The sequence below is a fragment of the Nothoprocta perdicaria genome, unplaced genomic scaffold (genome assembly GCF_003342845.1).
Source record: "Nothoprocta perdicaria isolate Ctin4 unplaced genomic scaffold, notPer1 scaffold_146, whole genome shotgun sequence".
Classification (NCBI taxonomy): Eukaryota; Metazoa; Chordata; class Aves; order Tinamiformes; family Tinamidae; genus Nothoprocta; species Nothoprocta perdicaria.
The window spans coordinates 1165635-1193197 of record NW_020454605.1 but is presented as its reverse complement, the minus strand read 5'-3'; the positions used below and the strand labels follow the sequence as shown (position 1 = coordinate 1193197).

Sequence of the window (27563 nt, the reverse complement as noted above, 5' to 3'; positions counted from 1 at the left end):
TCATTAAAAAAATGTTTATCTTGAGCAAAAAAATGACATCTATAGGACTGCAATAACTTTTAAAATCTGACTTCTGTCACAGACTGTGACTTAAAAACTTAAAATTGGATCTGATCTGTAAATTTAGAGATTTTCTTCTGACATAGGCTGCAACACAGAAACTTCCACAGCATTTGATCAGGAATCACAGTTTTATCCTTGGAAAGCTATGGAATTACAGCAACTTAAGGGCCTTAAGTTGCAGGTTTCTGAGCAAAGACTAGCACAACAATGAAAAGAAGTTAAAAAATATATAAACAAGAGAAAATTATAAAGCACTCCCAATGTGCAACCAGAAGCAGGTAAAGCATAGGAAAAAATGAAAACACAACTTACAAGTTTAGGCACCAATTCAAAGTAGAGTAAATGTACATGTAAAGAAAGAAACTAGAAATAGCACTAGGACATTTATAAGGACCCCCTGAGCCTGCAGTATAGCTTTAACGACAATAAAGTTTTGATTCATCATGAGAAAGACCAACGTGGAGAAACTAGGATGCATTCACTATTTCACTTGTTCTTTTTCTGTTGATTTTTTATCGTTGAAAAGCTGAAAAGTTTTTCAGAAGCATCAGAAAGTTGTTCTGACTGCATCAGAAAGCTGTTCAGAAGCTGTCCTGACCACAGCACAAGGAAAAAAATTACTCCACAGTTAGAAGAAATTAAGAGCAAAATAAGAAAATGCTGGCTAGGAAGGACTTAGAAAAAGTTAGGGCAGACCTGCCTGGATGTCACCCTGTGTCATGTACTCTAGGTGTCCCTGCTGGAGCAGGGGGGTTGGAGTGGATGATCTCTAGGGTCCCTTCCAACTTTAACCATTCTGGGATTGTGTGATTTGGGCAACTTGGTGCTCCAGAGAATTTTTGAGACCTCTCATGTCTGTATCAGTTTAACTTCATGCTGTCTATGCAGGGTTATTTCACAGGGCTATCTATATAGGGGTTATCTCATACCCTCAATGTGGGGATAACACAGCTGACATTCCTGTCACCTGTCCCTAGAAAACACTGGGACGTCACACAAACAGCAATCGCGTGCACAAAGGGTCACTCTTCTCACCCAGGGCTGCCAAACAGCACAGGTCAGCCCCGAGCAAGCACCACAGCAGCTCCATATGGAATCACTACGGTTGGAAAAGCCCTTCAGGACGGAGCCCACGGATCCCGCGCGCGCCGCTACCTTGTAGTAGTGCTCGAGCAGGATGCGCACGACGCCCTCCACGCTCTCCACCTCCACGGGCCGGCGGGCGAAGTGCAGCAGGTGCTGGAGCGCGTCGGCGGGCGACGCCGCCTTGCACAGGTCCACGTGCAGCGCCGCCGACTTGCTGGGCTTGGCCAGGCGCAGCTTCTTGGCCGACAGCTCCTCGTGCTGCTGCTGCGGGGCGGGCAGAGCGGCGCGGCTGAGGGCCCCCGCCCCGCGCAAGGGCCACCGCGCTGACGGCGACACCGTGCTCGACGCCCCCCGAAATGGTGGCGTTGGGGGCGCTGCCTCTGTCCCCCCGTCCTCCCCCCACAAAATGGTGGCGGCTGCTGCCCTGTACAGGCCCCGCTCCGCGGGACAAACGCAGCAGCCCCGGGCGGCCCTCGCGGCCTCCCCCGCGCCGTGGCTGTAGGGGCTCCCGCCGCCGCCGGGGCTCCCTCCGCCGGATCCGGGCCCCGTTTCAATACCTGGACCACCTTGGTGAACTCCTCGTACACGCGTTTCTTCAGGTGCGCCGCCATGGCGCCCGCCTCGCCTGGGCCTGACCCTCCGCGGCCGCCGTACGCGGCCGCCTCCCCGCTCCGAAGGAGAAACCATAGAGTTTCCGGGCGTGACAGGCCAGCGCCGCGGCCTCTCTTGCCACGCCTGGAGGTTACGCTCTATGGTAAGGCAGCCGGGAAGGGCGGGGCGGGGGGGGGGAAGAGAGCCCTGTTGCCATGGGAACGGCGGCGCCGTATGGCGGCCTGTAGGCCCCAAAAACACCCATTGCTGCGGTTTTTAACCCCAAAATATCTGCTCTCTTGCCTTTTTTAAACCCCCCAAATACCTGTCCGCGGCGGGGTGGGAGGGAGAATGAAGTCAAGTCAAGTCAAGTCAAGTCAAGTCAAGTCAAGTCAAGAAACAGACATAACTAGCAGTAATTCAAATCCAAAATCTTAAACATAAAATGGTGCAGGTTTGGGTTATCGGTTGGGGGAGATGTCAGTAAATTAAGCACTTGTATGACATTCAGAGAGCTTTTAAAGTACGTTTATTTAGCAACCTGCAGGTTCTTGCCTGCAACTCGAAGAAATCTGTGTCTTGAGAAGAAAATGAAATACAACCACAATCCAGACTAGTCCTTATGGTTTTTGATATCCCCAGAGTGACTGAAAACGAACAAACAAACAAACAAAAACAACATTAAAAAAAAACACTTTGGAATATTCCAGTTTTTAAAATGTTTATGAGGTAGGACCCAATCCAGTGTCCTTTAAGGCAAAATCACCACTGAAGCTCTAGGCTTTGGCTTTGGTAGTATTTCCTTCCAGGCAAATCACCATGAGTTTTCCTAATTCTTACAGAAGGTTTTATTAAAAACAGAAAAAAAAAAAAAAGAAAGAAAAAAAGTGATAATAGATGCAAAAAGGGAAAGAGGTAACAGCGTTGCAGAGAAAGAAGTGGGTGCCATTAGATCTTATGCTCCTTGGATCTGTAATAGCATTTTTGCCTTGGGTTGATTGTGCACCATAGCATGGGGTTCTCTGTATTTACTTCAGAATAAATAATTCTGAATTATTTAATAAATAACAGTAATAAATACATGGGCTAGAGAACAGGTTGCCAACTGGAGGAGCAAGAGCAGAGAGTGGGACACCAAAATCCTTTAAAACCCAGGATCTGATAGGAAAAAGAATGAGAGCCAGAGCTTTGGGCTTTTTGTTCAAGATCCAAATTTAAATTGCTAGAAATTAAGGCACTTTTAGTGATTCCACTGGGAATTGAAAGTAACTTTTTCACCAGAAAAGATCATATCTGGCAATACAGAAGTAGTGACAAATTACTCACAACTCACAAATTATTCACAGCCACAGCCTGGCTCTCTGAATTTATATAATAGTCTGCAATGCATAAAATAGAATAAAATTCATCCTTTTCCCAATAACTGAATTGCATCTGCAGAGTCTGTTACTTCTCAGTACAGTCAGAAAAAAAAAAAGATCAAGAGGTGCAAAAGGGGTAAGCATTTTGGAAAAGGTCATGCCACATGTCTAAACATATATTTTGAAATGTTCTAACAAAATGGTGGCTCATTAATGCTGTTTAATTAGGCAAGACACATTCAAGGAAATCCTTTCCCTGGCCGTTGCCTCTCTTCCCATCTCTCCAGCACAGTCCATGGCTTAGTCTCCCCAGCCCAAGTCAATTTTCTGGAAAAACTGTTTTTTTCTATGCCCCATCAGTGGTGGCCCTTGGCTACCACCAGGTGAACAGGAACTTGTAGAAGAAGTCATAGGACTTGAAGCGAAACCCTTTTTCGGCAACATGGGGCTGAAAGGATATTTTGTACCCTTTGGCCTCCACGTCCATTTGAATGCAGTCCAGCAGGTCCGAAATACTCGGGCTCGCCTTCCAGGGACCAAATTTCACCACGGACTTTTTGTCCATGTCCAAGCTGTTCAAGGCGTCCTGGCACTTGGCTGCGTCCTCCTCCGTTCTGACCACGCACACGATGACACTGGAGCGTCGCGACGCCACCGCCTCCGCCCTGGCAATGCGGATCATCAGCTCAATGTTCTCGCTGTAACTGGGCACCCGGGCCAGGAATTGCTTCCTCGCCACCAGCTCCCCGAAGATCTGTGGGGAGTCCTCCAGCTGCTTGATGAGGGGCTCGATGTCGTAGAACAAGGCTTCCCTGTACACGTCCTGGATGCACTGCGTGGGCACTTGGTTACTACGCAGGTACTCCAGGATGTATTTGAAATAGGTCCCTGGTCTGTCAATGAAGAACCTCCCTTCGGAGTCAGTCCTCAGTTTGGGCTGCCCAGTGAACATCTCGGCGAGTTTGGATTTGGGGTGTTTCTTTAAGGTGCTCAGCGTCGTTGTGTACATCTCCCCGCCGACGTTTAACTCCACTATTGGCGACAGCTGCAAATAAGGGGACAAAAATAACACAAATTGCCTTTCTCAAGCGTTCAGCATGGAAGGATCAAGGGAAGAAGTAAATTGTGATTGTAGCTGGAAATTACAACTGTAATGTTGAGCGGCTGTCTGAATCCCCAACCACGTCCTCCCATGGTTGACAGATGGGAACACCCAGCCATCTGCTGCAGGCCATTTCTTGCTAAAAAACAGATGCAGGATATGGATATGGCCCTCAAAACTAGTGCAGTAGATGTTTGGATGTTTCTAGATAGATTAGTCTTCATCACATCTTCAGGGTGTGGAAAAGTGTCACTTTGTCCCAATGAGGAAGAGGAAGAAGAAGTTGTCCAGAGTCACTTGGAAAGTTTTTGTTAACAGACTGAAGGATCTATGTGGATTTCCTAAGTCCACACAAGTGGGACCAAGTGATCCCACAGGTGGTCCTAATGATCTGAGCTCTCACTCTCCTGATATTTCAGTGCAAAAGGACAAGGACAGAGTTGAGAAGATGTCCAACTCTCTTCCCACCTGATTTAATGTTTTCTCCTCAAAGTCAGAATTGAAGTTCTTTGAAACTTTAGTAACATGCAAGATGGGGTTTCTCCTTTTTTTGAGGGGGGGATTATCTATAAACACAGAACTAAGACACTAAAATCCTGCCTGCGGCCAGGCACAGCAACTCCGTACCAGGCTTAAAACTGTGTGATAGCTTCAAATATAAAACAATTTGTGCACTTGAAATGAATTTAAGAAGACAGAATATAAAGCCTGAGCTTTGGGTTTGTTTGCGTGGGACACTGTGTATTAAAGCTATTGCTCTCAGAAACAAAATAAAGCAAAAAAACAAAAAAACAGTACTGGAGGGGTCTGAAAGCCCAGAGACCTGGTGTGGCTTGTGAGGACCTTCCTGACCATTGGGTGCAGAAAAATTTAACAGCCTTCCATTGTGCTCAGCCTGTTTCCATAGCACTCTGTCCAACAAAAGCAGAGGGAAGGGACGAGGCAGTCTCATGTGCTGGGCTAGCACCACACCTGCCCTTGGGAAGGCATGAGTCAATAGAAAAAAAAAAAAAAAGTTGTGTTTTTCCAGGAGCTCGCCTGCTCTTTCTTGGATTGGGTCACGCAAGGATCAGCGCCACTAGTCACATGCTTGCAGTGAAGTGTGTACTTAAGTGCTGAGCTGGATCCAGCCCACGGTGCCTTACGGGTGCAGAGCCGTGAGATGACGTGAGCTGCCAACCTCTCCCGTTTCCATCCTCGTACCCACCTACGCGCTTCTGTCGCTCACCTTGCGCCAGCTCCAGCTCTGCTTCTTTTCTGAGAGCTCAACTCGCTCACGGAGCACTTAATGAGCAACAGAGTTGGCAAAGTGAAGGGACTAAGAAGAGACAAACCAGAACAGAGGGAGATTTTTCCCTTTTAGAAAGCCTCAAGCTATCAGATTTAGCAGGAGCAAGCCCACAGCCTCAACAAGCCAGGAGAACAGAAATTTCAACCCCATAATCCAGCTGGACTGTTGCTTATCAACAGCTTCAGTGGTTTTGCCTCCAGAACAGTCATTTACACCAGAAAAGCATAAGATGATCCTATCTAGGAGCACCCTGTGACTTTCACCCACAAAAACACACAGCCCAAAGCTCTCTCTATAACAAAACCTCCCAATTAGGGAAATTTGCCGCTAGTCCAAGCAGCCACAAGCTGTTCAGCTTTGCTCCTTAACAGAGATGACTTGACAGGAGGATCTCACACTGCTCAGCCTTTCCTCCTTGCTCAGACAGTGGGTCAAAAGTTTCACAGCACTTATTATTCTTATCTGAGGAAAACTTATCCTTTACTAAGGATTACAGAAGGATTTATTTGAGGATTTGACAACTTTTAGTTAGTCTTAGACTAATCCTAACTCTCAATAAAGGTGAAAACGAACCACTCAGGTTATTTGTTGTGGCCAGTTCTTGTATCCCGGGGAGAGACATGGCTCTTCTGTGAACCAGCCAGTGCAAAATGAGTCGGACACAGCTTCTTACCTAGGTTTTCCCCCTCAACCACACATCCGGCAGTCCCTAGTGTCTTTTAAACAGCAGGCGAGGAGGAAAAGCACCATAACGTAACCCCAGCACCCCAACCCGTGCTTCACTCACCATTTGCAGGCTGCTGGTGACCTGCTTGCCCAGAGGCTTGTGCTGCGGGGAAATGCTCATTTCCTCCCACGCCGCGACAGCTCTGTGGACAGGGAACCCTGTGCTCAGTCCTGCCTGGTCTTGGGTTGCTGCCGGAACACTCCTAGCTCTGCCCCAGTCCTTTGCTGCTCGGTGTGTCTTTGCTTGATGGGTTTTTTCTTTATTTCCAAGCTCCCGGCGCTGCTGCTGCCCCGGAGGCTCCAGCTGCCTCCAGGCACTGCCCTGCTACAGGTTTCGGCTCCAAGGAGAGGGGAGGGAACACTGTGAAAGCGGAAGCATTTGCTCATTCTGGCAGCCAGCGAGGTGCAGGGTGGCCCTGGGCGGGCATTCCAGCACAGTCCTCCCGTAATAATATCCATGCAGTGACGAAAAGACGGATAATCCTTCCCAAAGGAGACCCAGAGCTCCTCCGAGGACTCCCATAACGAAGGCTCGTGTGACAGTTTCTAGCCCGAGAATCTCTTGTACCAAAACCAGTGAATTTTTCCCTGGCTTCTAGGCCTCTTTGAACTGCTGTTTTCAAGATGCAGCACAGTTTATCAAAACTATCTCATTGATCCCGTTTATCATATCCATTATGTCAGATCAGGGTGCCTGGAATGCACCAAGGCGATATTACCTTGTGCAGGATAAATGAAACGAAATCTGTGCCTCGACCATTGTTTTTAATAGGTCAGATTTTCTGATATTCTGCATTCCTAAGGATCAAGGAGGGAAAGCCCCACAGAGCCAGCAGGAGCGGGGCTATTTCTGACCTGTCTGGGAACACACAGCACATTAAAACTCCCCAGGAAGAGCTAGAAGCCACCTGAAGTTCACAGCCAAAATCCTGCCGAGTTTCTTGTTCTAGGTGTTTTTGAGTGCACTGTTGCTTGCAAATTGTCCTAAGGTTACTCACCCTATATGTGTCTATTTTTCATTACGGTAGCAACCATATGTTGTGGGTATGATTGTCCAAGGGTGTAAGTCAAAGTCTGTAAAGAGAAACAGTGTCTTTTATTAGATCAACCGACATAAAACTTTGCCTAGGTCTGTCAACTTCTATTTCAACTGGCTTGTTTTCTTCAGTTTTGTTTTCAGACAGGCTAATAAAAGTTTATTGCCTCCTTCATCAAACTTGCCGCGCTCTCTTTCATATTTCAGCCTGCTTCCAGATCCAATAACCAAAGTAAAAATCTTAGACTGCATCAAAATCTTCCAGGGTGAGATTTTGGTGGTAAAAAATGACAGTGGGCTTTATAAGGAAACCTCATGTGCATTTTTTTCTGTGTTGCCTTCCCACTTGGCTGACTTTGCAGCTTCCAAAGATTTTGGTGGATTTACACCCTTCCAGAACAGAGCATTGGTTTGAACAGAAAGTCAAGACACAGAGTGAAAAGTATGTTAATTCATACTCATTCAATCACTTGGGAGTAAAACTAGTTTTCTGCCAAGGCTCCATGAAAGCTAGACAAAGATTCTTCTCAATGCTTTGTGCATTCAGGGGAACCTCCCATTGAATTTGACTTATACCTTGCCTCTGCTGCCCTAAAACCATCTAGGGAGAACCTCCTCAGTAGTAACCTGTGTCTTAGTCATCCTGTTCCTTTAAATAGAACATCTTGGATTTTCTCTTTGCCAGACTAGAAGAAAGTCTGACACTTAATAGTGCTGGATGCAGCAGAACATGAGTTCTGTGACTGTGGACTGTTAAGTGCTGTGACTTGGAAATACCTACTGGAAAACAACTGGGAAGGTCTGAATTTTCTCAGTCATTGATTCCTGCATATCCTGAACCTTGGGCTGGTTCATATAGGCCCTTTAGAATTATTTGGGGTGTAAGTGACGAAGACAGTGTCCATGTTTGCTCTTCACTGTCCATCTTTGATCTAGGGTTAGTGACCTTTCCTTCTATAGCTGCAGAATGGACAAGACCGTCACCTCTTTGCTCTCATCAACTTCTCACTAGGGAATGGTGAAGAGCCATAGAAGATGTTAGTGCAAAAATTCATCCCTACGGTTTCCCAAAGCCAGAATCAAGGGTGCTTGAGAGCAAACCTTTGGTGCCACAGTGCAGATCAGCTGAGGTTACAAGCTGACATCAAAAGCATGGTGTTTTCTGCTGCTAGGCTGGCCACCATGGTCTTTCTGTTTGATCAACCTACTGCTCTGCTCAACTCTCTTGCTTCTTTTTTTATATCTCAAACACTTTTGCTGCCTCATTATAGGACAAAGAATAAGTTTGTAAAGTTTTTTTAGATAATTAGTTGAAAGTCACCATGTATGTGAAAAATCTGATTGTTATTATTTGTGCTTCTTCTGGAACTTTTTAATCCTACCAACTTTATGGCTTGCTTTAAGATGGATTTTTCAGCCTTGCCATGCAAATTACTCCCAGTTGGATTTTTCCTTCCTTTTTCATAAGGATTTGATTTGAACTGCCAAATTCTTCTGTTCTAAAAAGGGGCCAAACCATTGGCATATTACTACCTGCCAGTAGGGATTTGGAGTCTTTGGAGCTGGTCACACCGGAGGTGTGTGACCTGTTTGACACCTGACCTGTTTGGTGCGACATTTGCCACTAATAGAAGGTTTTGCAATGCCAACATCTGGATCTGGACGCTGAATCAAAGCCCTCTGTGCCTGCAGTAAGTGGAAACAGTTGCTCTTGCAGATTTTCAATCTTCTTTTTGCCTCACGGTCAAAGCAATGCTGAGGAAATCAGTGGATGTGGGAGCAACCTATGAAAGACAAAGGTGGAATGAGGGTTTTGGAGAAGACTGGAAGAGGCAGATCTTAAAAGGCTGTCTACAGCCCATGCCAATGGCAACAACTAGCCCATACTGGTTAGAATTTCATTCTTCCCTTGCAAAGGAAATCCAAAGCAAAGACCATGAATGTCTCCATAGTCTTGGGTGACCAGGGTCCTGGGATTCCCTCAATCAGCAGCTCCATTGTAGCTGGTGTTCTGCACCCCTAGGGAGGTCTTGGCCACCACTGTGCAATTTTTGGGAGGTTAGCTGAGTTTCTTCCATCAGAGAATGAAACTTGTTCTTCATTAGGCTGGAATGTCTACACAGGATCTGTGCTGGGCTTTATGTTTGTCACCAGCTGGCCTGGCTCCTTGCAATCCTTCATCTTTTTAAAGCTGCACCTGATGAACTGATGTTCTTTTGGGGATCTACCTGTGGTGAAAAGGAGAGCTCCGGGGGTGCTTTCTCAGTAGACCTATCAGGTTCTTTAAGGAGTTGGGGAATGGCCGGGTAGGAAGACACAATGTGGTGGTGGGTAAAGTTCCCAATGTTCCCTTTGATAGTTGCCACTGCCTTTCCACTAGAAAAACATATCCCTCCTGGTGGCATTGTCCTTGCTGGTTCCCAGGGAGGGCTTTGCATTCATTGTGTGCTGGAACAGCTCTTGGAGGCAGCTGGACACCCAGACTGTGCAGACCAGCAGGCACCACGCTGCTGCCGCTGACTGACTGTGCTTGTTCCAGCTCGTATTTTGAGCACCCGGTGAGTCAGCAGAGACTAATTGATGGACCCAGGTGACAAGCTAAAAGTGCTGTTAAACCCCATGACTGGAGCACAGAATCATTGAACGGTTGAGGTTGGAAGGGACCTCTAGAGATGATCTAGTCCAACCCCCCTGCTCTAGCAGGGACACCCAGAGCACAGGACACATCCCGTCACATCCAGGTGTGTTGGGAAGACCCTCAGAGAGGGAGACTACACAGCCTCCCTGGGCAGCCTGTGCCAGGGCTTTGTCACCCTTACAGTAAAGATCTTCCTCATATGGGAATGCAACTTCATAAATCCCTCCCTGTCCTCAGAGGGAAGGGTGATGAGACCTCTTGGAGAGGCTGGCTGCCAGAATGTGTCATGGAGCCACCAGAGAGACAATGAGCAAGGACCAGTTAGCCATACTCCATTCCTCTCATGGCTCCTAGTTGGCACAGAGAAGCCTCAAGCCACTTGTCCATTCTGCTCAGGTTGCCTGCTTGTCCTCACATTTCTTTGGTGACCACTTCAAAAGCTGGTATTTCTTTAACTCCTGTTTTTTAATGATAGAAGAACATTTCCAAGACTGTGAGCTCCTTCAGGCAAGGACCATCATTCTCTCTCTTTGCATAAAAAGACTAGTCCGTGCCTGGACCTTGTATAAGCAACCATGGTATGAATTATTAGAACAACCAAAATAATCCTGAGAACCTTTTATCTGCCAAACAGCGAATAACTTGACAATGGCTTTGGGGGGACTCAATATGTGCTTTTGAAAATTGTATAAATATGTACATAACAATGAACTGGAATAGCTCTACCCTGCTACATGCATCTGATTGGAAAGCAGTATTGTCCATAAAAGTATTTTAACAGATTTATTTCCTTAACACATTGAATTGGCATATTCTATTTAGAAGAATTAGGTAAACGACATTCAAATTTGGGTTTTGTGCTCTAATATGAATAAACACTGTAAATCCAAGAGAGAATAAAATGGTTACAGAAAGCAGATGTTGGGACAGGAAATGAAATGAGAGGTTTCGATTTGGGGAAGCAGCTGGAAGGCAACATGGAGCAGCTCTCATTTATCTTTCTCCACTCATTCCCTCTTGTACTGGCATCCGAGTTTCTAGAGGAGATAAAGCTATTTTGGTTTGATCCTTTTGCCTAGAGAAGCTGATCTATGGATGATCTCCAGCCATAGTGTGATATTACAGCAGAAAGGGCACTTAAGTTGATTCCTCCGGGGATCTCTGCGGAGGAGCTTCCCATGGAAAGACACAAGATGGATTATTTTAAACAGCAGTGGACGTGCTAGCAAAGGGGATAGGCTACAATTTGCATTGAGGTGCAGTGCCTCTGTCATGAGTTCTTGAGATCCAAGAGCTTGTTGACACATCATCTCCCACTGACATTGCCAGATTGTCCATATGGCCAAATCCTGGGCATGTGCTCCACTTGCAGACAGCAAGGGGGAAACCTGCACATGGGGAAACTTCTAGCATTGATGGATGAAGTGCAATAAGGCTGCAAAGCAAAACAAACAGTTGGTTGCTCCTGCTCTACCCAGAAAGCTTGGCAGGTGGCTCCGCGCTCCAGGAGCCACTCCTAAATTAAACAGCTATGTGCCTCTCTTATGCAAACATCACCTGTGGCTTTCTGGCTGTTTATCAGCTACACCCACTTTCACATACTTGGGGAATGTGTGACCCACAGCCTTAGCAGTTATCTGAACTGGCTTTGAACAAGCCCCAGGACATCATTCACTGCTGAGGGGCCTAAGTCCCTCCTGGCCAAGCGAGGACATGTTCTGTCCTCAATGGTATGACAGAGTGAATGGGGAAAAGCACCCTCACCAAAGCCAGGACTGATAGGTGGCACTGAGAGTTGCTCAGGGGTCTTGTTTTTGCCATGAAAGCAGACTACAGAGTTACAACTCATTTTACCATCAGTTAAAGTAGCTCAACAAGCCATCAGTGCCCACATTGCAGAGAAACCACACTATCTTCTCCTGAATCTTATGTCCATTCACATCTTTCCCTTGCTTATATCCTGATCAGCTTATAGACTTTCCTGCAACAAGACTTGTGTCTACAGTCTGTGAGAAGCATCCACTCTGTATGTGCACGTGCATGTGTTCAGTCTCCACTGTCTTTGCCATGATCTGGCAAGAAGCCTGAATGGACACCTCAATGATCCCTTCTTGTCGATCTTCCTCTATGTTCTCATGGATTTCCCTTCCTGAGCTACCTCCCAACTCTGACACTGCCATAAGGAGGGTGTGGAGTAGAGCAGAGTACATGGATGCTGCTATTCCCATTTCCTTTAACACATTATTCCAACTAGCAGTGTCAACGTTGAGTGCGTTCAGTTGGCTGCCTCATCTTGAAGAAGACTGGGTGCATCCTCTGTATTAGGTTTTCCCACCTCTGCATTAGTTTTTCTCCTGTTCAAGATCAGGATGATACTGTCTGTCTAGCTGGAAGCAGGAGAACCTTTTAGGAGAGAGATTCACTTCACTGTGGGTTGGCAGCCCAACAAGCAGGTCTATGCCAAGTCTTATTGCTGAGCTACAGCCCTCTCTTCACAGGCTGGTGGTGGTGAAGAGGAAAGGTTGGACTAGTAAAGGAAATGCAAGGTTCGCCAGATAATACCCTTTGCTGCCAGCCAGACATGTAGAAATAAGGAGAGCAAGAGAAAACAGACTGAGGTTGTGCATTGCTCTGTGGGGCCCTGTGAAGCCATAGCTGCAGTTAGATGTGAAACCCTATTTCACACAGTGAATGGAGAGAAGTGATTTTTTTTTCAGGTTTACCCATGCTTTCCACATTCTAGCAGATCAGACTAGGTGGAATAGGATGTTCTCCTGATGTTCACCCTGTGAGAAATGCCTTGTTGCCTACAACAGAGATGACAAGGTCAGCTTTCTGTTGCATGCCTGCCCTGTTTCAGTGATGGGTGTGTGGACACCCAATGATGGGTGTGTGGACACATTTGCATTAGTTTGCAGGTACCTTGGTTTAATCATCCAAAGGACAGGCAGGTCAGTGCCTATCCCTGGATGGTGCTGTGCTTTTCAGAAAGTGTCTTCCCTAAGAAACCCAAAGAGAACAGGATGCATCAAACAAGATTAAAAGTAACAAAGGTAAAGATCTCATCCTGGTTGGCAGAGGACCTGAGAAAAAATCCCAACTCTCTTCTGATCAGCATAGCACACCAGAATTAATGCAACCAGAATTATCATCAGTTTTAATCTATTAAGACATCACAAAACAGGTCATATTTAGTATTGGAATAATACAAAATGCTGCCTGGGCATGGGATGGGTATGAAGAATGTAATCACCAGAGTCCTTCTGTGCAAGAATCATAAAAGAGTCGGTTCTTCTGAGGTGTTTTTGAGACTGTGCACGGATTTAAGTGGGGCTGATTTCAGTGCAGTATCTGCCAAGGATTAGGAAACCAAGGCAGGGTGTTAGCGGGAGTGGATTAGAAGAGCATTTCATTGTTAAATTGTGAAATGCACTTTAAAAATATTTTCTTTTATATGCTTTTAGAGTTTTACTAAAAGAAAAGAATTTTCTGTTTTTTTTTTTCTGTCACTCTCTCTTTACAGTGTGGTGGAGCTTTGCAGTGTTGCTCAGCAATCAGAGCCCCATGACACAGGGAAATGTGAGCAGGGGCTCATGAACAAAGCGTGGAGCTGCTTCCAGGTAACAGACAGGAACGCGTGAACCATTTGCAGAATGTCAGCACGTTTTAGAGTGAAAGTTTCGGAGCCAGTAAGTCCCAGGTTTGTGTCTCAAGGATAAACAGGTCACAAGGTAGAGCAGATGTGGAGAGCAGAGCCCAGTATGGGCAGCAGCATAGGGCAGCACAGAAACAGAGCCAGCGACCCATGGCATAGTCATAGTTCTCCTGTCAGCGTCGATGCTCTGAGATCTCTGGATTCTTTCATCAAGGAAAAAAAAAAAAAGAAGAAGAAATAAGGGAAAGCAGTTAAAGCAGTTGAGTTCTTTAAAAAAAGGGCTGATAAAGAGGTGAAGAGACACCTCCCTCTAGCGCCCGATTGAGTCAAGACATTCATTCCCAAAGGTGAAGTGTCTTTCTGGGAGGGAAGGAGTCACCTGTGGTGGGACCCAGCCTGAGACTGATGGTGCCCCTTGTGGAGGGAGGAAGGTGAAGAGCTTGCAGCTCCCAGCCCTGGGGGATGATATGAACACACTAAGGGTTTGTAACTTGTAAGAACCAGGGAACTGTGAGATGGCTGTGAAAGCCACTCAGCAGGACTGGAGCTGAATTCCAACCCAATGTAAAACCAAATTCCCACTCCCTGATGGAGAAACCCAGACCACTCCTGTACAATATTTCTTAGACTTGGTGGCAAAGACTTGCCCCATCTGCAGGGGCTTGGGAACAGTAGCTGTATAGAAAGAACAGCTTTTGAAAACACAGGACACAGATGTTCAGGGCTTTGTGTTTCACTTCAGACCAGCCTTGGGAAGCAGTTACTTTATCAGTGTCAGAGACCTGTGAGCACGTAAAGAAAAGACATTGCTTCAAAGTTATGAATGCCTTCTATGAAGCAATAACACAAAACACTCATTTCTGCTCTTCCTGCTGCAAAGATACATGGTTGGGAGTGAGGTGACATGAAGCAGCGAGGTTTCTGTCAACATCAACAGCAGGACAAGTGCAATGATAAAGAGAGTGCACAGCTGGCAACTGGCCAAGCTCTGTTCTAGTCCTCCAAGACATCCCTGGATGGGATTTGGCACAAGAGAAAAGCTGCCACTGGACTGTGGGACATGCATCACTCTGTGGGAATAAACAACAGAGTTTGTTTGGGACATCTTTAACTCTGGCCACATGTTTCTCCAGAACTAGGGGTTAACATTTTTGAAAGACCTTGTTCACGTTTCCTGTTGCTCCCATCTCCTTTCCATGGTGTTGATTTTATTAGAAGGAGGATCAAAACTTGGCTTAGCCCTAACTCACATGTGTGGTTAGCCATAAGTGTTGGTGTGGGACAGGATGTCTACACAAAGGGTCAGACCCTACTGTACAAGTGGTGAAAGTCACATTTGATTGTACTTTCAAGAGCAGGAGAGAGAAGAACCTAAGTTATTTTTAGCTGGAATCTCAGATTTAGACATTTGGAAACCTGAAGTGTCCACATTCTGTCTGCCAGTGATTTTGTTGCCATACACCAGGTTCCCTCAGAGAGAAAACATGAAGTTATTGGAGCTCGAGTGTCTGGTAGCTCCTGGACTCTGGAGCACAGGGACCTTCACAGCACTCAGCCTTCTCTCCCAGAGTAAGCTTTGGGAACTTCTGTGTCTGCACAGCAGCAGCCAGACACTGCTTACCTGAAAGCTGGGGACTCTTGGGGGAAATGGGGTGTGCACATAGTGACTTTTATTCTAAGTGACACAACCTGCACCAGTCATTCGTTCACAAAGAGATATGTAAGAGCACATATCAAGAAGTAGCAGAGGACTGGGATTTGTGGATAAGACAGGAAGAAAGTCGCCCAGGAAGAGGTTGGGCTTGGCCATGGGCCCAGCGGGAGCTCGGCCACGCAGCCACCACGGGGCGGGCCTTTGTTAGGCCTTCCCCTGAGCTGGTGGCAGCGCATGGGTGCCCGGGGCAGGACCTGCACACAGGGCAGCTGCTGAAGGGCCCTCCTGGCCTGTCCTCCCTCTGCTGCTGCTGTGGAGATAGGAGAGCGCTGAGCTCCTGGCCCCTCCACTGAGGCAGCAACATCAGCCTCCCAGGTGAGACTCCCAAACCACACAAAGCCTTCACGTGGGCACAGCTGGACCTGCCAAGAAGATCCCCCTGTGCTGGGAAAGGTCTCCAGCAGCCCTCTTGTGATCCCTACTCTGGTCACTTGCCTTGCTCAGGGATGGTGTGGCCTGCTCACAAGGTCCACTTTTGGCCAACGGCCTGCATATCAAGCCTTGCTAAGATGAGAACATGATTATAGGTAGGTGTGCCTGCTTGAGCAGGAAGGTTGGACTAGATGATCTGTAGAGGTCCCTTCCAACCTTAAATATTCTGTGAATCTGTGAATCTGTGAATTATAAAGTTTGTTACTCCATCAAATACAGACAACTATCTGGGAGGTGGCACACAGATCAGGACGTGGCCATGAGGGGTGCTGCTGAATGAGCTGCTGAAGGAGCTGCTGTTGCTGGAGCTGATGAGAAGTGCATTGAGCTGCTGCTCCCTCGACCGTGCGCTGTCCCATTTCTCCTCTTACTCAATGCCTGACGCATGAATCCTTCACAAATTCTTTGTCCAGCTACAAGTCAGCACCTGCATGTCCCACTGTGTTGGGATCACTCGGAGAGGCAGACGACAAACTGCAACTGAACAGAGTCAGTGCTGACGAGGGCAGCAGCATCCCTGGACTTTGTGTGATTTCGGAGGGTGTCCGAGTTGACTTTGGGAGGAAGGAGTTCATTGTGCCCACTGAGATGCCTCTATTGCCAGCCATGCTGTCAATGATGTCCTGAGCTGTGCTGGTCTCAACTACATGGTTCTGGTCCCGGTCACAGGGGAGCCTAGAGGTGCCATCCCGGGCCAGCAGTGGGTCCATGCTGCGTGGGGTCACAGCACAGCGGTCAGGCACCATGGGTGGGAAGGGCTGTTCCCAACCTGCCTCCGTGGGTGCAGCCACCAGGACCCCAATCCAGGTGTCATCCATGCACGCGGCCCCGGTGCATCCAGGCTCCCACTGGCCGGGACACAGTCCCGGCTGCAAGAATTGCCTCATCCTGTCCCCGTCCCTGGGACAGAGTCCAAGGCTGGGAAAGCAGCGGCTCTGTGTGTCCTGACACAGCCGTGCAGCGGTGTCGCAACAGGCTCCTATTTTGGGCACATCCCGCAGCCACAGCTCACCCCACAGCCAAGATAGGTCATGGTGCAAGGATGAGAGAGGGTCCTCAGCAGCCTCCTGGGTCCATATCCCCCACTGCCTACATGGAGTCAAGCCCTCACGGTGAGGGATGCTGGGTGCCCCGTGCCAGGGGAGGATTTGGGAGCGCTGGTGAGCGGCACGTTGCCCCCGTTACAGAGGGAGCTGCACCCTGGAGCCCAGCAGCGCTGCTGCCTGCGGCCGCCCACGCTTGAGGGGCAGCAGCTCTGAGCGCTCCCCCCAGTTCTGGTGGACATGGACGGCGGGAGCTGGAGCCCTCACCTGCACACGGGAGCTGGGGATTGTGCTGAATCCAGTAATCTTGGTAAATCCTATCCATTTCCCCAGCCAAGCAGAGCACAGACAAGCTCAGGTCCCTATGTTAGCAAGGATCGGGATGGAACACAAAGAAGGCGTAGGTGCCAGGATGGATGTTGCAGAGAAGATATGAGCCTGGGGTAAGATGTGTGCAAGGAGAGGGCCAGCACGGGCCACCAGAGCTGACACATGGCCATGCCTACCGCAGCATCTTAGTACTTAGCACGGGTAGGCAAGATGCCGCACCGTGGGAGATCCTATCTTGGGACCAGCCCTGCTGGGATGGAGCAGGATCTGGCCTGAGGTTGCTGCTGAAGAGCAGGTTTCCCCTTCCCTGTGCCTGAGAGAGGCCAGGGGCAGGTCCTCGGCCTGAAGGAAAGCACCACCACGACACAAATCTTCAAGGCATTTCTTTTATTGTCAAGGAGTGGGGGAAAGTCCAGCCCAAGTCCAGGTACCAGCTGGACAAGGGGCTCAGCATTTCCAAAGGGCTCTGACAGTTCTCAGTGCAATKGGRCAAGGCRGTYGCCTGCAGGTTGCTCTTTGAAAATAAAGAGGTTAATCTCGAGCCCGGGAGCTCTTYGGRTGGACCTTGGAGATGATGGCAGGTGTCTCTTCATGCAGGGACAGCAACAGGCGAGGAGGTTCTCCMAGGGTCCAAACCATGGCTCTTGTTCAGCACCGGGATGAGGGTGGAGCTGCCTCGGTGCATGGAGGACGAGTAGGTCTGTGGGAAGAGCACAGATGATGGGTGATGGTGGGATCCTCTCCTTGGTGACACCCACACCAGTTCTGCATGGGCTCCTGAGACAACCCCCAACACCCACCCAGGGTGTTTTTGTGCCCGGCTTGCCCAGCGAGAGACACAGGTGCCAATATCAACCCTCCAAGAYGGTCGGCATTGACCAGAAGAGGTGAATCCCCTTTTCATCAAGGAGACCTCAACCTGCCAGGAACTGGAGGGATGTCACAGCCGTGTCAGAGCAGTTCCCCAAGACCCCCTGGGCCCAGGACCCTGTCTCCCTTCAACCCCTTCTCCTGGTGCCCGCGCAAGCTCCCACCTTGGCGTCCAGGGCGCCGTTCACCAGCTGGGCTGCCCCTCGCCGAGGTTGATCTGCTCCAGGATCTGGCTGTAGCGCCGCGTGAGGGCGTTGGCGTCCCTGGCGAGGTGGCTGAGCACCTGCTGCAGGCCGTGCAGGTGGTGGGCAAGGCGCTCCTCCAGCTCCGCGCCCTCCGYGTGCTCGGGCGCCGGGCACGYGCCGCCCACGGGCGCGCTCTGCTCGCCGCCGCCGCCGCCCAGGCCTCTCTGCACCACGGGCTTCATGGCCTTGAGGAGCTGGTAGCGCTCGTAGAGGTCGGTGCGGGCGCCGGCGCCGGCCTCGGGGGGCTCCGCGAAGACGCCCCGCAGCAGGCTGGGGAACATCACCTCGCGCTCCATCCTCTGCGTGGCCGAGAAGTACTGCTCCATGGCGCCGCGTCGCCCGGCCTCCGCTCGCCTGCCCTCGCCCTGCGCTGCCTCTGCCGCCGCCGCGGGGGCTTCTTGTGCCGGGGCCGCCGTGTGGGGCGGCCGTCCCTCCTCCGCGCGCAGCCAATGGCCGCGCTGGGGGTGGCGGGAGCCGGGCTTGGCCATGGGCCCAGCTGGAGCTCAGCCACGCGGCCACCACGGGCCGGGCCTCTGCTCGGCCTTCCCCCGAGCTGGCGGCAGCCCCCGGGTGCCCGGGGCAGGACCTGCACACGAGGGCAGCTGCTGAACGGAGCTGCTGCCCCGCTCCGTCGTAGGTTGTCTCTCCTTATGCAACGCTTGGCTCGTGAAGCCGACGGAGAGATTGTGAAACGCCGTTTGATAGCCACTAGCGCAGAGGTGACGGCAGCCAGCAGCAACCCGGGAGCACTTAGGAAAGAACCCACCGTTAGCAAGACACTGGGTTGACTTCAGAGTTGACAGAGAACCAGGGGGTCTAATTAGTGTGTGAACATGAGCAAAGCCCAGAAATAGCCCCCTGCTGAGGGATTTCCTCCAGCCATGGGGTCTGCTGGTGAAAGACAGCCTAAAACCATGGTGGGAACAGCCCTGTGAGCTGGTGCACTGAGGTGTCTGCACATGGGGCAACGCTGCAGCGCCCAGGAGCAGCAGGGCTCACGGTTTCCCCACCACTGGAGATGTGGTAGAGCTTGGCCAGGGTCCTGCACAGGGCTCTGTGAGCCCGTGAGTTTGGTGATGGCGACTCCAGAATGCAGCCTGTGCAGGGATGCCCCCCTCGAAGACCCCATCGCAGTGTCCTGGCAGGGTCTGGAGCACCCGGGTTGTCATGGGGCCCCGGTGCAGCCGAGCTCCTGACGGCCAGGACAACGACCCGGCCACAGGGATGGCGTCATTGTGTCCCCATCACCGGGGCAGAGGCCAAGGTGGGAAAGTGGCCAGGTCTGCCTGTCCTGACATGGCCGTGGGGCTGTGTGGCAATCGGGTCCTATTTTGGGAAGGTCCCACAGGCCCCTTTGGCCTCTTGCTCCTCTTGGCTCTCCCACAGAGCAGACCACGAGCAAGCACCGTGCTCCTGGCAGCCCCATGAGTGTCCAGCAGTGCTGTGCCCTCTCTTCTGCATGTCCAGCCACGGTGTCTCTTCTGGTGTCCCAGCAAGGTGGAAAAATCCCATTTCTGCCATGCAAGGACATGTCTCTCCTGGACCTCCTTGTATTTGTGGAATCTCTGTGCTCGCTCATCCCCATCCATAGCAATGATTCAGGACCTCTCTGAGTGCTGACAGAATATTTCAGAATATTTCAGAATATTTAAGGTTGGAAGGGACCTCTACAGATCATCTAGTCCAACCTTCCTGCTCAAGCAGGCACACCTAGAGCATGTGGCACAGGGTGGCATCCAGGCGGGTTTTGAAGACCTCCAGAGAAGGAGACTCCACAACCTCCCTGGGCAGCCTGTTCCACTGCTCTGTCACCCTAACAGTAAAGAAGCTCCTCCTCACCTGGAGACGGAACTTCTTGTGTTTCAGCTTGTGACCATTACCCCTCGTCCTATCGCTGGCCACCAGTGAGAACAGCCTGTCCCCTTCCTCCCTGCATTCTCCCTTCCTGAACTTATACATATTAATCATGTCCCCTCTGAGCCGTCTCTTCTCCAGAGAAAACAGGCCCAGCTCGCTCAGCCTCTCTTCATACGAGAGATGTTCCATTCCCTTAATCATCCTGGTTGCCCTTCTCTGGACCCTCTCCAGAAGCTCCACATCTCTCCTATACTGGGGTGCCCAGAACTGAACACAGTACTCCAGGTGCGGCCTCACCAGAGCTGAGTAGAGGGGCAGAATCACCTCCCTTGACCTGCTGGCAACGCTCCTCCTGATGCAGGCCAGGATGCCATTGGCCTTCTTGGCCACGAGGGCACACTGCTCACTCATGGTTAACTTAGTGTCAACCAGGGTTGCAGTGTCTGGGACATCCCAACATGCATAAACCCATGCCCAGGACCAAGCACTGGGCTAACTCCCCAGGCACCTGCAGAGGTGGGAATTTAATTGAAGAAGGAAGCGCAGTGCAAGAGAGCTGAGGTCAGACAGAACCAACATCCCATGCAGAGACTTGATGGTGTCAAGGACAGTGCTCAGGACCATGATTCCCCATAGTGTGAGGAGACGCCTCCTTGTCTGCAGTGTCCGGTGCTGGTGGCCCAGGGCTAGCTCAGGGCTTGGGATACCCAAGGTTGCATAAGGTGGCCCCTTGGCACCTCAGTCCCACAGTGCTTTCTGGGTGTCACTGGGGCAGGTGGGTTAGCAGCAGCCCACACCATGGCTCACCGATCCACCAGGGACCTCAGCATAGACCCTATTGCTGTGTTTGGGACCCTGGACTTGGCCAGGCTCCTTTCCAATGGCACCAAAGGATCAAGAGTGTCTCAGGCACACTCTTAGCATAGAGCTGGTGCACCGGAGGAAGCCTCTCAGATCAGTGCTTCTCCTGGGGCTTTCTAGGGTCCAACAGACCCATCGATGTCCCCAGGCTACAGCCATTTCCCATGCCAGCATTAGTCCTAATGCAGCAACACTGCACCATGCACAGTTCCTTCCAGTCTCCTCAACCTCCTTCCCCAGGGTCTCCAGGAAGAGCGAGACAAGGAGTATGGGCCAGGAGATAGATGGACCCTTGGGAAGATCTTGGCCCCATCCTCTTCCTCCCTTCTTCCACAAGGTTTTTGCCAGCACTGTGTGGGCGAAACATCCAGTTCCTGGACCTCTCTCTCCTTATTCCCTCAGGGTGGGATGCTGGATTCCTCCCAGCACCCTCAGAAAGGGCTTCTGCCCTAGTTCTTCTGCAAAGCTGTTGCTGCAGCCTTCACTCTGAGCAGCCGTCTGCTTTGAGCAATGTCTAATAACATTTCCTAGCCCAGCTCTGGCCCAGGGAGTGTCTGTGTGTTGTTTCATCACCATTGCATTTCCATCAGGGACAACTATCAGGCCCCAGCACTGCAGATGGGCAGTCTCCTTCCTTGTCCCTGGGAAACCAGCGGACCAACACTGCTCCCAGAAGCTGCTTCAGGAGAACTTCAGCAGAACTTCTCAAATATCTCAATTCCGAAATCCTCAGCAGCAGCACTGCTGTTGCACCAAGGAATTACAGGGACCTCAGGCCTCCTGGCAAGCCCCGATGACCCCCAAAGAGGGAAAGCCTGGACCCTGATGGAGGCCAGACACGAGGTGGTTACCGAGCCCTGAGCTCCCTTGGCTCTCCCGCCACTGCTTTTGGGTGTCGTGGCATCACTGGATACTCATGGTCTGCTCTCCCAAACAGCCAAGGGGAGCAAGAGGTCAAAGGGGCCTCTGGGACCTTCCCAAAATAGAGCCTGATTGCCACATGGCTGCACAGCCATGCCGAGACAGGCAGACCTGGCCACCTTCCCCAACAGCCTCTGCCCCAGTGACAGAATCACAGAAGGGTTGCAGTTAGAAGGGACCTCTGGAGATCATCTAGTTCAATCCCCCACTCAAGAAAGGACACATAGAGCATGTGGCACAGGTTTGTGCCCAGGTGGGTCCTGAATAGCTCTAAGGATGGAAACTCCACAGCCTCTCTGGACAACTTGTTCCAGGGCTCGGTCAACCTCACAGTGAAAATGTTCAGAGGGACCTACCTTTGTTTTTAGTTTGTGCCTGTTGCCTCTCGTCCTATCACTGGGCATGACTAAGAGGAGCCTGGCTCGTATTTACACCCTGCCTTCAAACACTTATACACGTTGTTAAGATTTCTCCCTCCATCTTCTCTTTCCTCTTTTCCTGATATGAAAGATTCTCCAGTTTCTTCATTGTCTTGAAAACACTTTGCTGGATGCTTTTAGTTTTGAGGAGCCCAGAACTGGACACCTCCAGATGTGGCCTCACCGAGGCTGAGTAGAAGATGAGAGGGTCTCCCGCAGCTGAGACACAGCAGCGGGGCAGGTTGGGGGATGTGGAAAGGGGACTTGAGGGGACACAGTGGGCCCTGAAGATCTGCAAAACCCTCCAGGAGCCCCCATATCACCCCATGCATAGAGTGCAGGCACAGACCAAGGAAGTTTCTTGCAGGGTCTGTAATTCCCCGAGGAGAAGAGGACAGCAGGAGAGGTTGCAGGAGAAGGGCCCTCTCGACCTGGCCATGTTCTTCCTAATGCAGCATGAGGAACCAATGCCAATCTGTGCTATGAGGGTTCATGGTTGACCCACAGTCAACTTGACGTCCACCACGTCCAACAGTTGCTTCTCTACAGATCTGCTTTCCATCAGGTTATCTTCCAAGTAGCCTAAATATATATACAAATATACATAAATATATAATATATATAGTAACTTTAGTAATTAGATGCCTAGTTCTCAGGTAATACCCCGACTAACACAGCAGCTTAATGACAAGGGCTTTTTTCTCAAAATTCCTCCCTGGCTGCTGCTACCTGTCACTTCGGTGTTAGTTGTGACGAAACCCTGTTTCACGGAATGTCAGCAGGACCTGTACACCAGGAGTTGCACAAGGACATGAGGGAGACGCAACGAGGCGAGGGGGGCAGGAGCTCAGCAGTCTCCCAGCCATCTCTGGCAGAGCAGAGGGAGGACAGGCCGGGAGGGCCCTTCAGCAGCTGCCCTCGTGTGCAGGTCCTGCCCCGGGCACCCGGGGGCTGCCGCCAGCTCGGGGGAAGGCCGAGCAGAGGCCTGGCCCGTGGTGGCCGCGTGGCCAAGCTCCAGCTGGGCCCATGGCCAAGCCCGGCTCCCGCCGCCCCCAGCGCGGCCATTGGCTGCGCGCGGAGGAGGGACGGCCGCCCCACACGGCGGCCCCGGCACAAGAAGCCCCCGCGGCGGCGGCAGAGGCAGCGCAGGGCGAGGGCAGGCGAGCGGAGGCCGGGCGACGCGGCGCCATGGAGCAGTACTTCTCGGCCACGCAGAGGATGGAGCGCGAGGTGATGTTCCCCAGCCTGCTGCGGGGCGTCTTCGCGGAGCCCCCCGAGGCCGGCGCCGGCGCCCGCACCGACCTCTACGAGCGCTACCAGCTCCTCAAGGCCATGAAGCCCGTGGTGCAGAGAGGCCTGGGCGGCGGCGGCGGCGAGCAGAGCGCGCCCGTGGGCGGCGCGTGCCCGGCGCCCGAGCACRCGGAGGGCGCGGAGCTGGAGGAGCGCCTTGCCCACCACCTGCACGGCCTGCAGCAGGTGCTCAGCCACCTCGCCAGGGACGCCAACGCCCTCACGCGGCGCTACAGCCAGATCCTGGAGCAGATCAACCTCGGCGAGGGGCAGCCCAGCTGGTGAACGGCGCCCTGGACGCCAAGGTGGGAGCTTGCGCGGGCACCAGGAGAAGGGGTTGAAGGGAGACAGGGTCCTGGGCCCAGGGGGTCTTGGGGAACTGCTCTGACACGGCTGTGACATCCCTCCAGTTCCTGGCAGGTTGAGGTCTCCTTGATGAAAAGGGGATTCACCTCTTCTGGTCAATGCCGACCRTCTTGGAGGGTTGATATTGGCACCTGTGTCTCTCGCTGGGCAAGCCGGGCACAAAAACACCCTGGGTGGGTGTTGGGGGTTGTCTCAGGAGCCCATGCAGAACTGGTGTGGGTGTCACCAAGGAGAGGATCCCACCATCACCCATCATCTGTGCTCTTCCCACAGACCTACTCGTCCTCCATGCACCGAGGCAGCTCCACCCTCATCCCGGTGCTGAACAAGAGCCATGGTTTGGACCCTKGGAGAACCTCCTCGCCTGTTGCTGTCCCTGCATGAAGAGACACCTGCCATCATCTCCAAGGTCCAYCCRAAGAGCTCCCGGGCTCGAGATTAACCTCTTTATTTTCAAAGAGCAACCTGCAGGCRACYGCCTTGYCCMATTGCACTGAGAACTGTCAGAGCCCTTTGGAAATGCTGAGCCCCTTGTCCAGCTGGTACCTGGACTTGGGCTGGACTTTCCCCCACTCCTTGACAATAAAAGAAATGCCTTGAAGATTTGTGTCGTGGTGGTGCTTTTTTCTTGGCTGAAGCCCGGTCTGAAGCTTCCCCCGAGGTCAGGGAAGGGGAAGCCTGCTCTTCAACAGTAGATACCAGTGTCCCCATGTGCTGACCCAGCAGAGCTGGCCCTGGATGGGATTCTCCTCTAGCAGGGCTGCCTCAGCTCATGGTGGTGGACATGGCGCCTTCTCAGCTCCCATGGTGGAGAGAGACAGGTCCTTTTCTCGCACTCATTTTGCACAGGCTCATCTCCTCATGGGCATGTGGATCCTGGGACATTAGGTATTCTGGAGCTGAGGGTCACCTATTTTCTTACAGCAAGGACACTCACCCCTGCTCCAGCAGCACCTCTAACGCACGAGTGATGGGATGGGATAATGGAGCTGGACAAGCAGCTGCATTCACAGGGCACGAACAGCTTCAGCTCCTAAGGGTTCTGGCCCGTGCAAGCTTCCTTCCAAAAAAAAAGCCCTTGAGAAAGTACCCCTGGCCAGTGCACAGTGCAAAGAGCTGCCCTGGGTAGAAGTTGTACACTAGGGAATGCAGCAGCAGTGGAGGAATCTTGGACCAAAGCACCTTGTATTTAGAAATTCAGGTTGGTAATTTGAACTGACAAAGAAACTTTGATAATGGTTGCAACAGAAGCTGGAGACCTTGTTCTGAACTGATTACAGAATCACAGAATGGTTGAGGTTGGAAGGACCTCTAGAGATCACCTAGTCCAACCCCCTGCTCCAGCAGGGACACCCAGAACAGGGGCACCCGGTTGCATCCAGGTGAGTTTTGAAGGTCTGCAGAAAAGGAGTCTCCACAACTTCCCTCTGTTCCAGGGCTCCTCTCCTATTCCTCCAAAACTGCACTCCGTTATTGAAACCATAGCTGAGCAAGGGTAGGTTAGGACAGTCATTACCCAGTAACAAAAAAAGGGAAGGAGGAGATACAAATCTATGAAGATACTAGAATTTTTACAGGGTTTTCAAGATCACTTTCAGAATTTTCCTTGGGGATGCATTGCTGACTTTGCTTAAAGACACTAGAACAGTCTCAACATTTTTACATTTCTGTATTTTCAGACTCAAGCATTTAAACACATTTGGAAGCATTGTGACCTTCACATGCACTGAGCACTTCACTCCTTAAGTGAAATTCAGAACTGTAGCTCTCCAGCATGTCTGCAAAACACTGGGGTTCAAGAGATGTAGATTCAGAATCCACAAACCAAGCTGGGAAATGGAAAGCCTGGATCCTCCTCCTCAGCCAAGAAAAAGCAAAATGAGGAAGCAAAACATAAAGGGAATCAATTATGGAGAGCCTATATTGCCCCTGGTGGTACAGAACTTCTTTACAGGCAACCTCTGGCTTTGATCCCACTACACTGTCCTGCAGGGCTGGTTTGGAGTATGCTCAAAAGTTAGGAAAAAAGCTAGTGAGTAACAGAAAGCAGGAATTTACCCGTCCATTTTTTTTAAATGTACTCTGCATAAACAATATTCCATCTTCACAATTAACTGAAAAAGGGATGAACTGAGACTACTACCTTATCAGAAATATCAATGTTACACACACTATGATGATATAATGTCAAAGCAAAGAATAATGAAACACTGTGTATTTAATCATAATTTTAATTAAATGAAAATGCATAACCATTTTTATCCTAGCCACGTGCACTTGAATGTTACTAAGGTAGAGCTTGTTCAAGTTAGCAGTACGGAGCCGGTTTGATGCTCTGCATGTGGTGACAGAGGCTCGTAGCTGCTGAAGAAATCTTCAGCGAATGGGATAGAAATCCTCCAGAAGCTCTCCTATTCTCTTCTTTTCTGCAAAAGGCAAAGAATGGAAAGGGGAAAAAAATAATATTTGAGGTAGATTTTGAAATCTTAAATAGAAAAGGGTGTTTTTTTTTATTAGAAAAAGCTAACAAGGTCACCAAACATTTGTCTCCTGCTATGTCCAGTGAACTATTAACTTGATGCAGAAACTGAGTAGGAAATTTCTCTTCCTTTTCATAGGGTTTTGCAGATACCAGTAAATGGAGCTTGTTCTTCAGTGTTATTTCTACAGACTATCTGCTGACACAACCCAGTGAAAAATTTTACTTTCATTGCTTCTCTTTCACTGGCATGAATTTGGTCTGTTGTGGCTCTGCAATTTTTATATTAAAATAAGATTTTCACAAGAGAGGGTTATCAAGGCAGCTGGTTGGCTGAGTGAGAATGTCTCTTTTTATATCACCTCTCTATGTCCCTTTTTTTATATATCACCTATTTATGTCCCTCTTTATATATCACAAGTTTCCAGACTTGTGCAAAGTATGTCAGACTCGCCAGAGAAGAATGGATTTGATCAGTACCACAGCAACATAATGATAAATATTAGTCCTTATTTAGCACTAATTATGGCATATCAAGGGCTTTCTTAAAATAACAGCTCACTATACCTTTTATCTTAAAGTCCTCGGGATGCTGCCTCACATACTCGAAGAGCTCCCTGTCGCGCTTTGCGTGCACGTATTCCGCGTGCTTGATCAGGTGATACCCAACAAACCAGCCCACCGTCGTGAACAGGATCTGGCGGTGGACACCTGGGTTATGACGAGACAGTTCAAAGCCATCGCTATAAAACCAGGAATAAAATAAAATCCCACCCAAAAGACCAACCCCTTCGCAACAGCGAAGCTGGGGGAGCTGCAGTGTGCCAGCTCCCCTGCCCCACTTCTCTCTGAGCTCCCTCAGCCCCAAATCTCTTACCCTTTCAACAGGCCCCTCACTGTGGGTCACCCCAAATCACCCCCAATCCCAGACATGCCCCTTCCCTCCCCTTCACCCCATAGAACTCAAGCCCGCCCCAATCACCCCCTATATGTCCCTTCACCAGCCTCCCCGCTCCAGCCTCCCCAAGGACGCCCCTCCGAGGCTCCCGTCTCCTGGCAACCCCCATCCCTGCCTCCCTATCCTCCCCCCCCCAGCAAACCCTCCATCCCCTCAACAAGCCCCTCACCCCAGGGTGCACCCAGCCCTCCCAGTCCCCATAGATCCCCCCCATACAACCTCCTTCTAC

At 50.5% G+C, this 27563-nt stretch overlaps 5 protein-coding genes across 7 annotated transcripts in view; 1 reads left to right on the top strand and 4 right to left on the bottom strand.

Annotated features, from left to right (window-relative positions):
- Window positions 1–1760, bottom strand: part of INTS4 (integrator complex subunit 4) — a 29440-nt gene extending 27680 nt beyond the window's left edge. The window contains exons 1-2 of the mRNA XM_026034538.1: window positions 1707–1760; window positions 1219–1413 (exon numbers count right to left, since the gene is read on the bottom strand). Coding sequence (XP_025890323.1) covers window positions 1219–1413; window positions 1707–1760 — 249 coding nt within the window. The remainder of the gene's footprint in view (window positions 1–1218; window positions 1414–1706) is intronic.
- Window positions 1761–3461: 1701 nt separating this feature from the next.
- On the bottom strand, window positions 3462–6416 carry KCTD14 (potassium channel tetramerization domain containing 14). Of its 3 annotated transcripts, XM_026034527.1 has the most exons (3): window positions 6273–6416; window positions 5242–5292; window positions 3462–4146 (listed from the first exon to the last, which is right to left on the bottom strand). In XM_026034527.1, the coding sequence occupies exons 1-3, from the start codon at window positions 6339–6341 to the stop codon at window positions 3475–3477; spliced, it is 792 nt and encodes a 263-aa protein (XP_025890312.1). In that variant the 5' UTR covers window positions 6342–6416; the 3' UTR covers window positions 3462–3474. The 3 variants fall into 3 exon arrangements, with proteins under 3 accessions (XP_025890312.1, XP_025890315.1, XP_025890314.1); XM_026034530.1 differs by lacking the exon at window positions 5242–5292; XM_026034529.1 differs by lacking the exon at window positions 5242–5292 and having other exon boundaries at window positions 6282–6416.
- Window positions 6417–17634: 11218 nt separating this feature from the next.
- On the bottom strand, window positions 17635–18541 carry LOC112943396 (thyroid hormone-inducible hepatic protein-like). The gene is made up of 2 exons (XM_026034545.1): window positions 18103–18541; window positions 17635–17768 (listed from the first exon to the last, which is right to left on the bottom strand). Exon 1 carries the CDS (start codon window positions 18507–18509, stop codon window positions 18123–18125), a length of 387 nt encoding a protein of 128 aa, XP_025890330.1. The 5' UTR covers window positions 18510–18541; the 3' UTR covers window positions 17635–17768; window positions 18103–18122.
- Window positions 18542–23394: 4853 nt separating this feature from the next.
- Window positions 23395–24304, top strand: LOC112943395 (thyroid hormone-inducible hepatic protein-like). The gene is made up of 2 exons (XM_026034544.1): window positions 23395–23836; window positions 24171–24304. Exon 1 carries the CDS (start codon window positions 23430–23432, stop codon window positions 23814–23816), a length of 387 nt encoding a protein of 128 aa, XP_025890329.1. The 5' UTR covers window positions 23395–23429; the 3' UTR covers window positions 23817–23836; window positions 24171–24304.
- A 1362-nt stretch (window positions 24305–25666) lies between these two features.
- LOC112943368 (NADH dehydrogenase [ubiquinone] 1 subunit C2-like) overlaps window positions 25667–27563 on the bottom strand; it is a 3406-nt gene continuing 1509 nt past the window's right edge. The window contains exons 2-3 of the mRNA XM_026034512.1: window positions 26944–27087; window positions 25667–26323 (exon numbers count right to left, since the gene is read on the bottom strand). Coding sequence (XP_025890297.1) covers window positions 26274–26323; window positions 26944–27087 — 194 coding nt within the window. The 3' untranslated portion in view covers window positions 25667–26273. The remainder of the gene's footprint in view (window positions 26324–26943; window positions 27088–27563) is intronic.

What these genes read in the sequence shown, in the direction of transcription:
- KCTD14 (XM_026034527.1), bottom strand. Translation starts at nt 6,341, where the DNA reads ATGAGCATTTCCCCGCAGCACAAGCCTCTGGGCAAGCAGGTCACCAGC. An exon ending in GCCTGCAAATGGTGAGTGAA is followed by an intron (nt 5,293 to 6,272) that starts GCACGGGTTGGG and finishes CTTCACTGCAAG; the next exon opens with CATGTGACTAGTGGCGCTGA. An exon ending in CCCAATCCAAGAAAGAGCAG is followed by an intron (nt 4,147 to 5,241) that starts GCGAGCTCCTGG and finishes CCTTATTTGCAG; the next exon opens with CTGTCGCCAATAGTGGAGTT.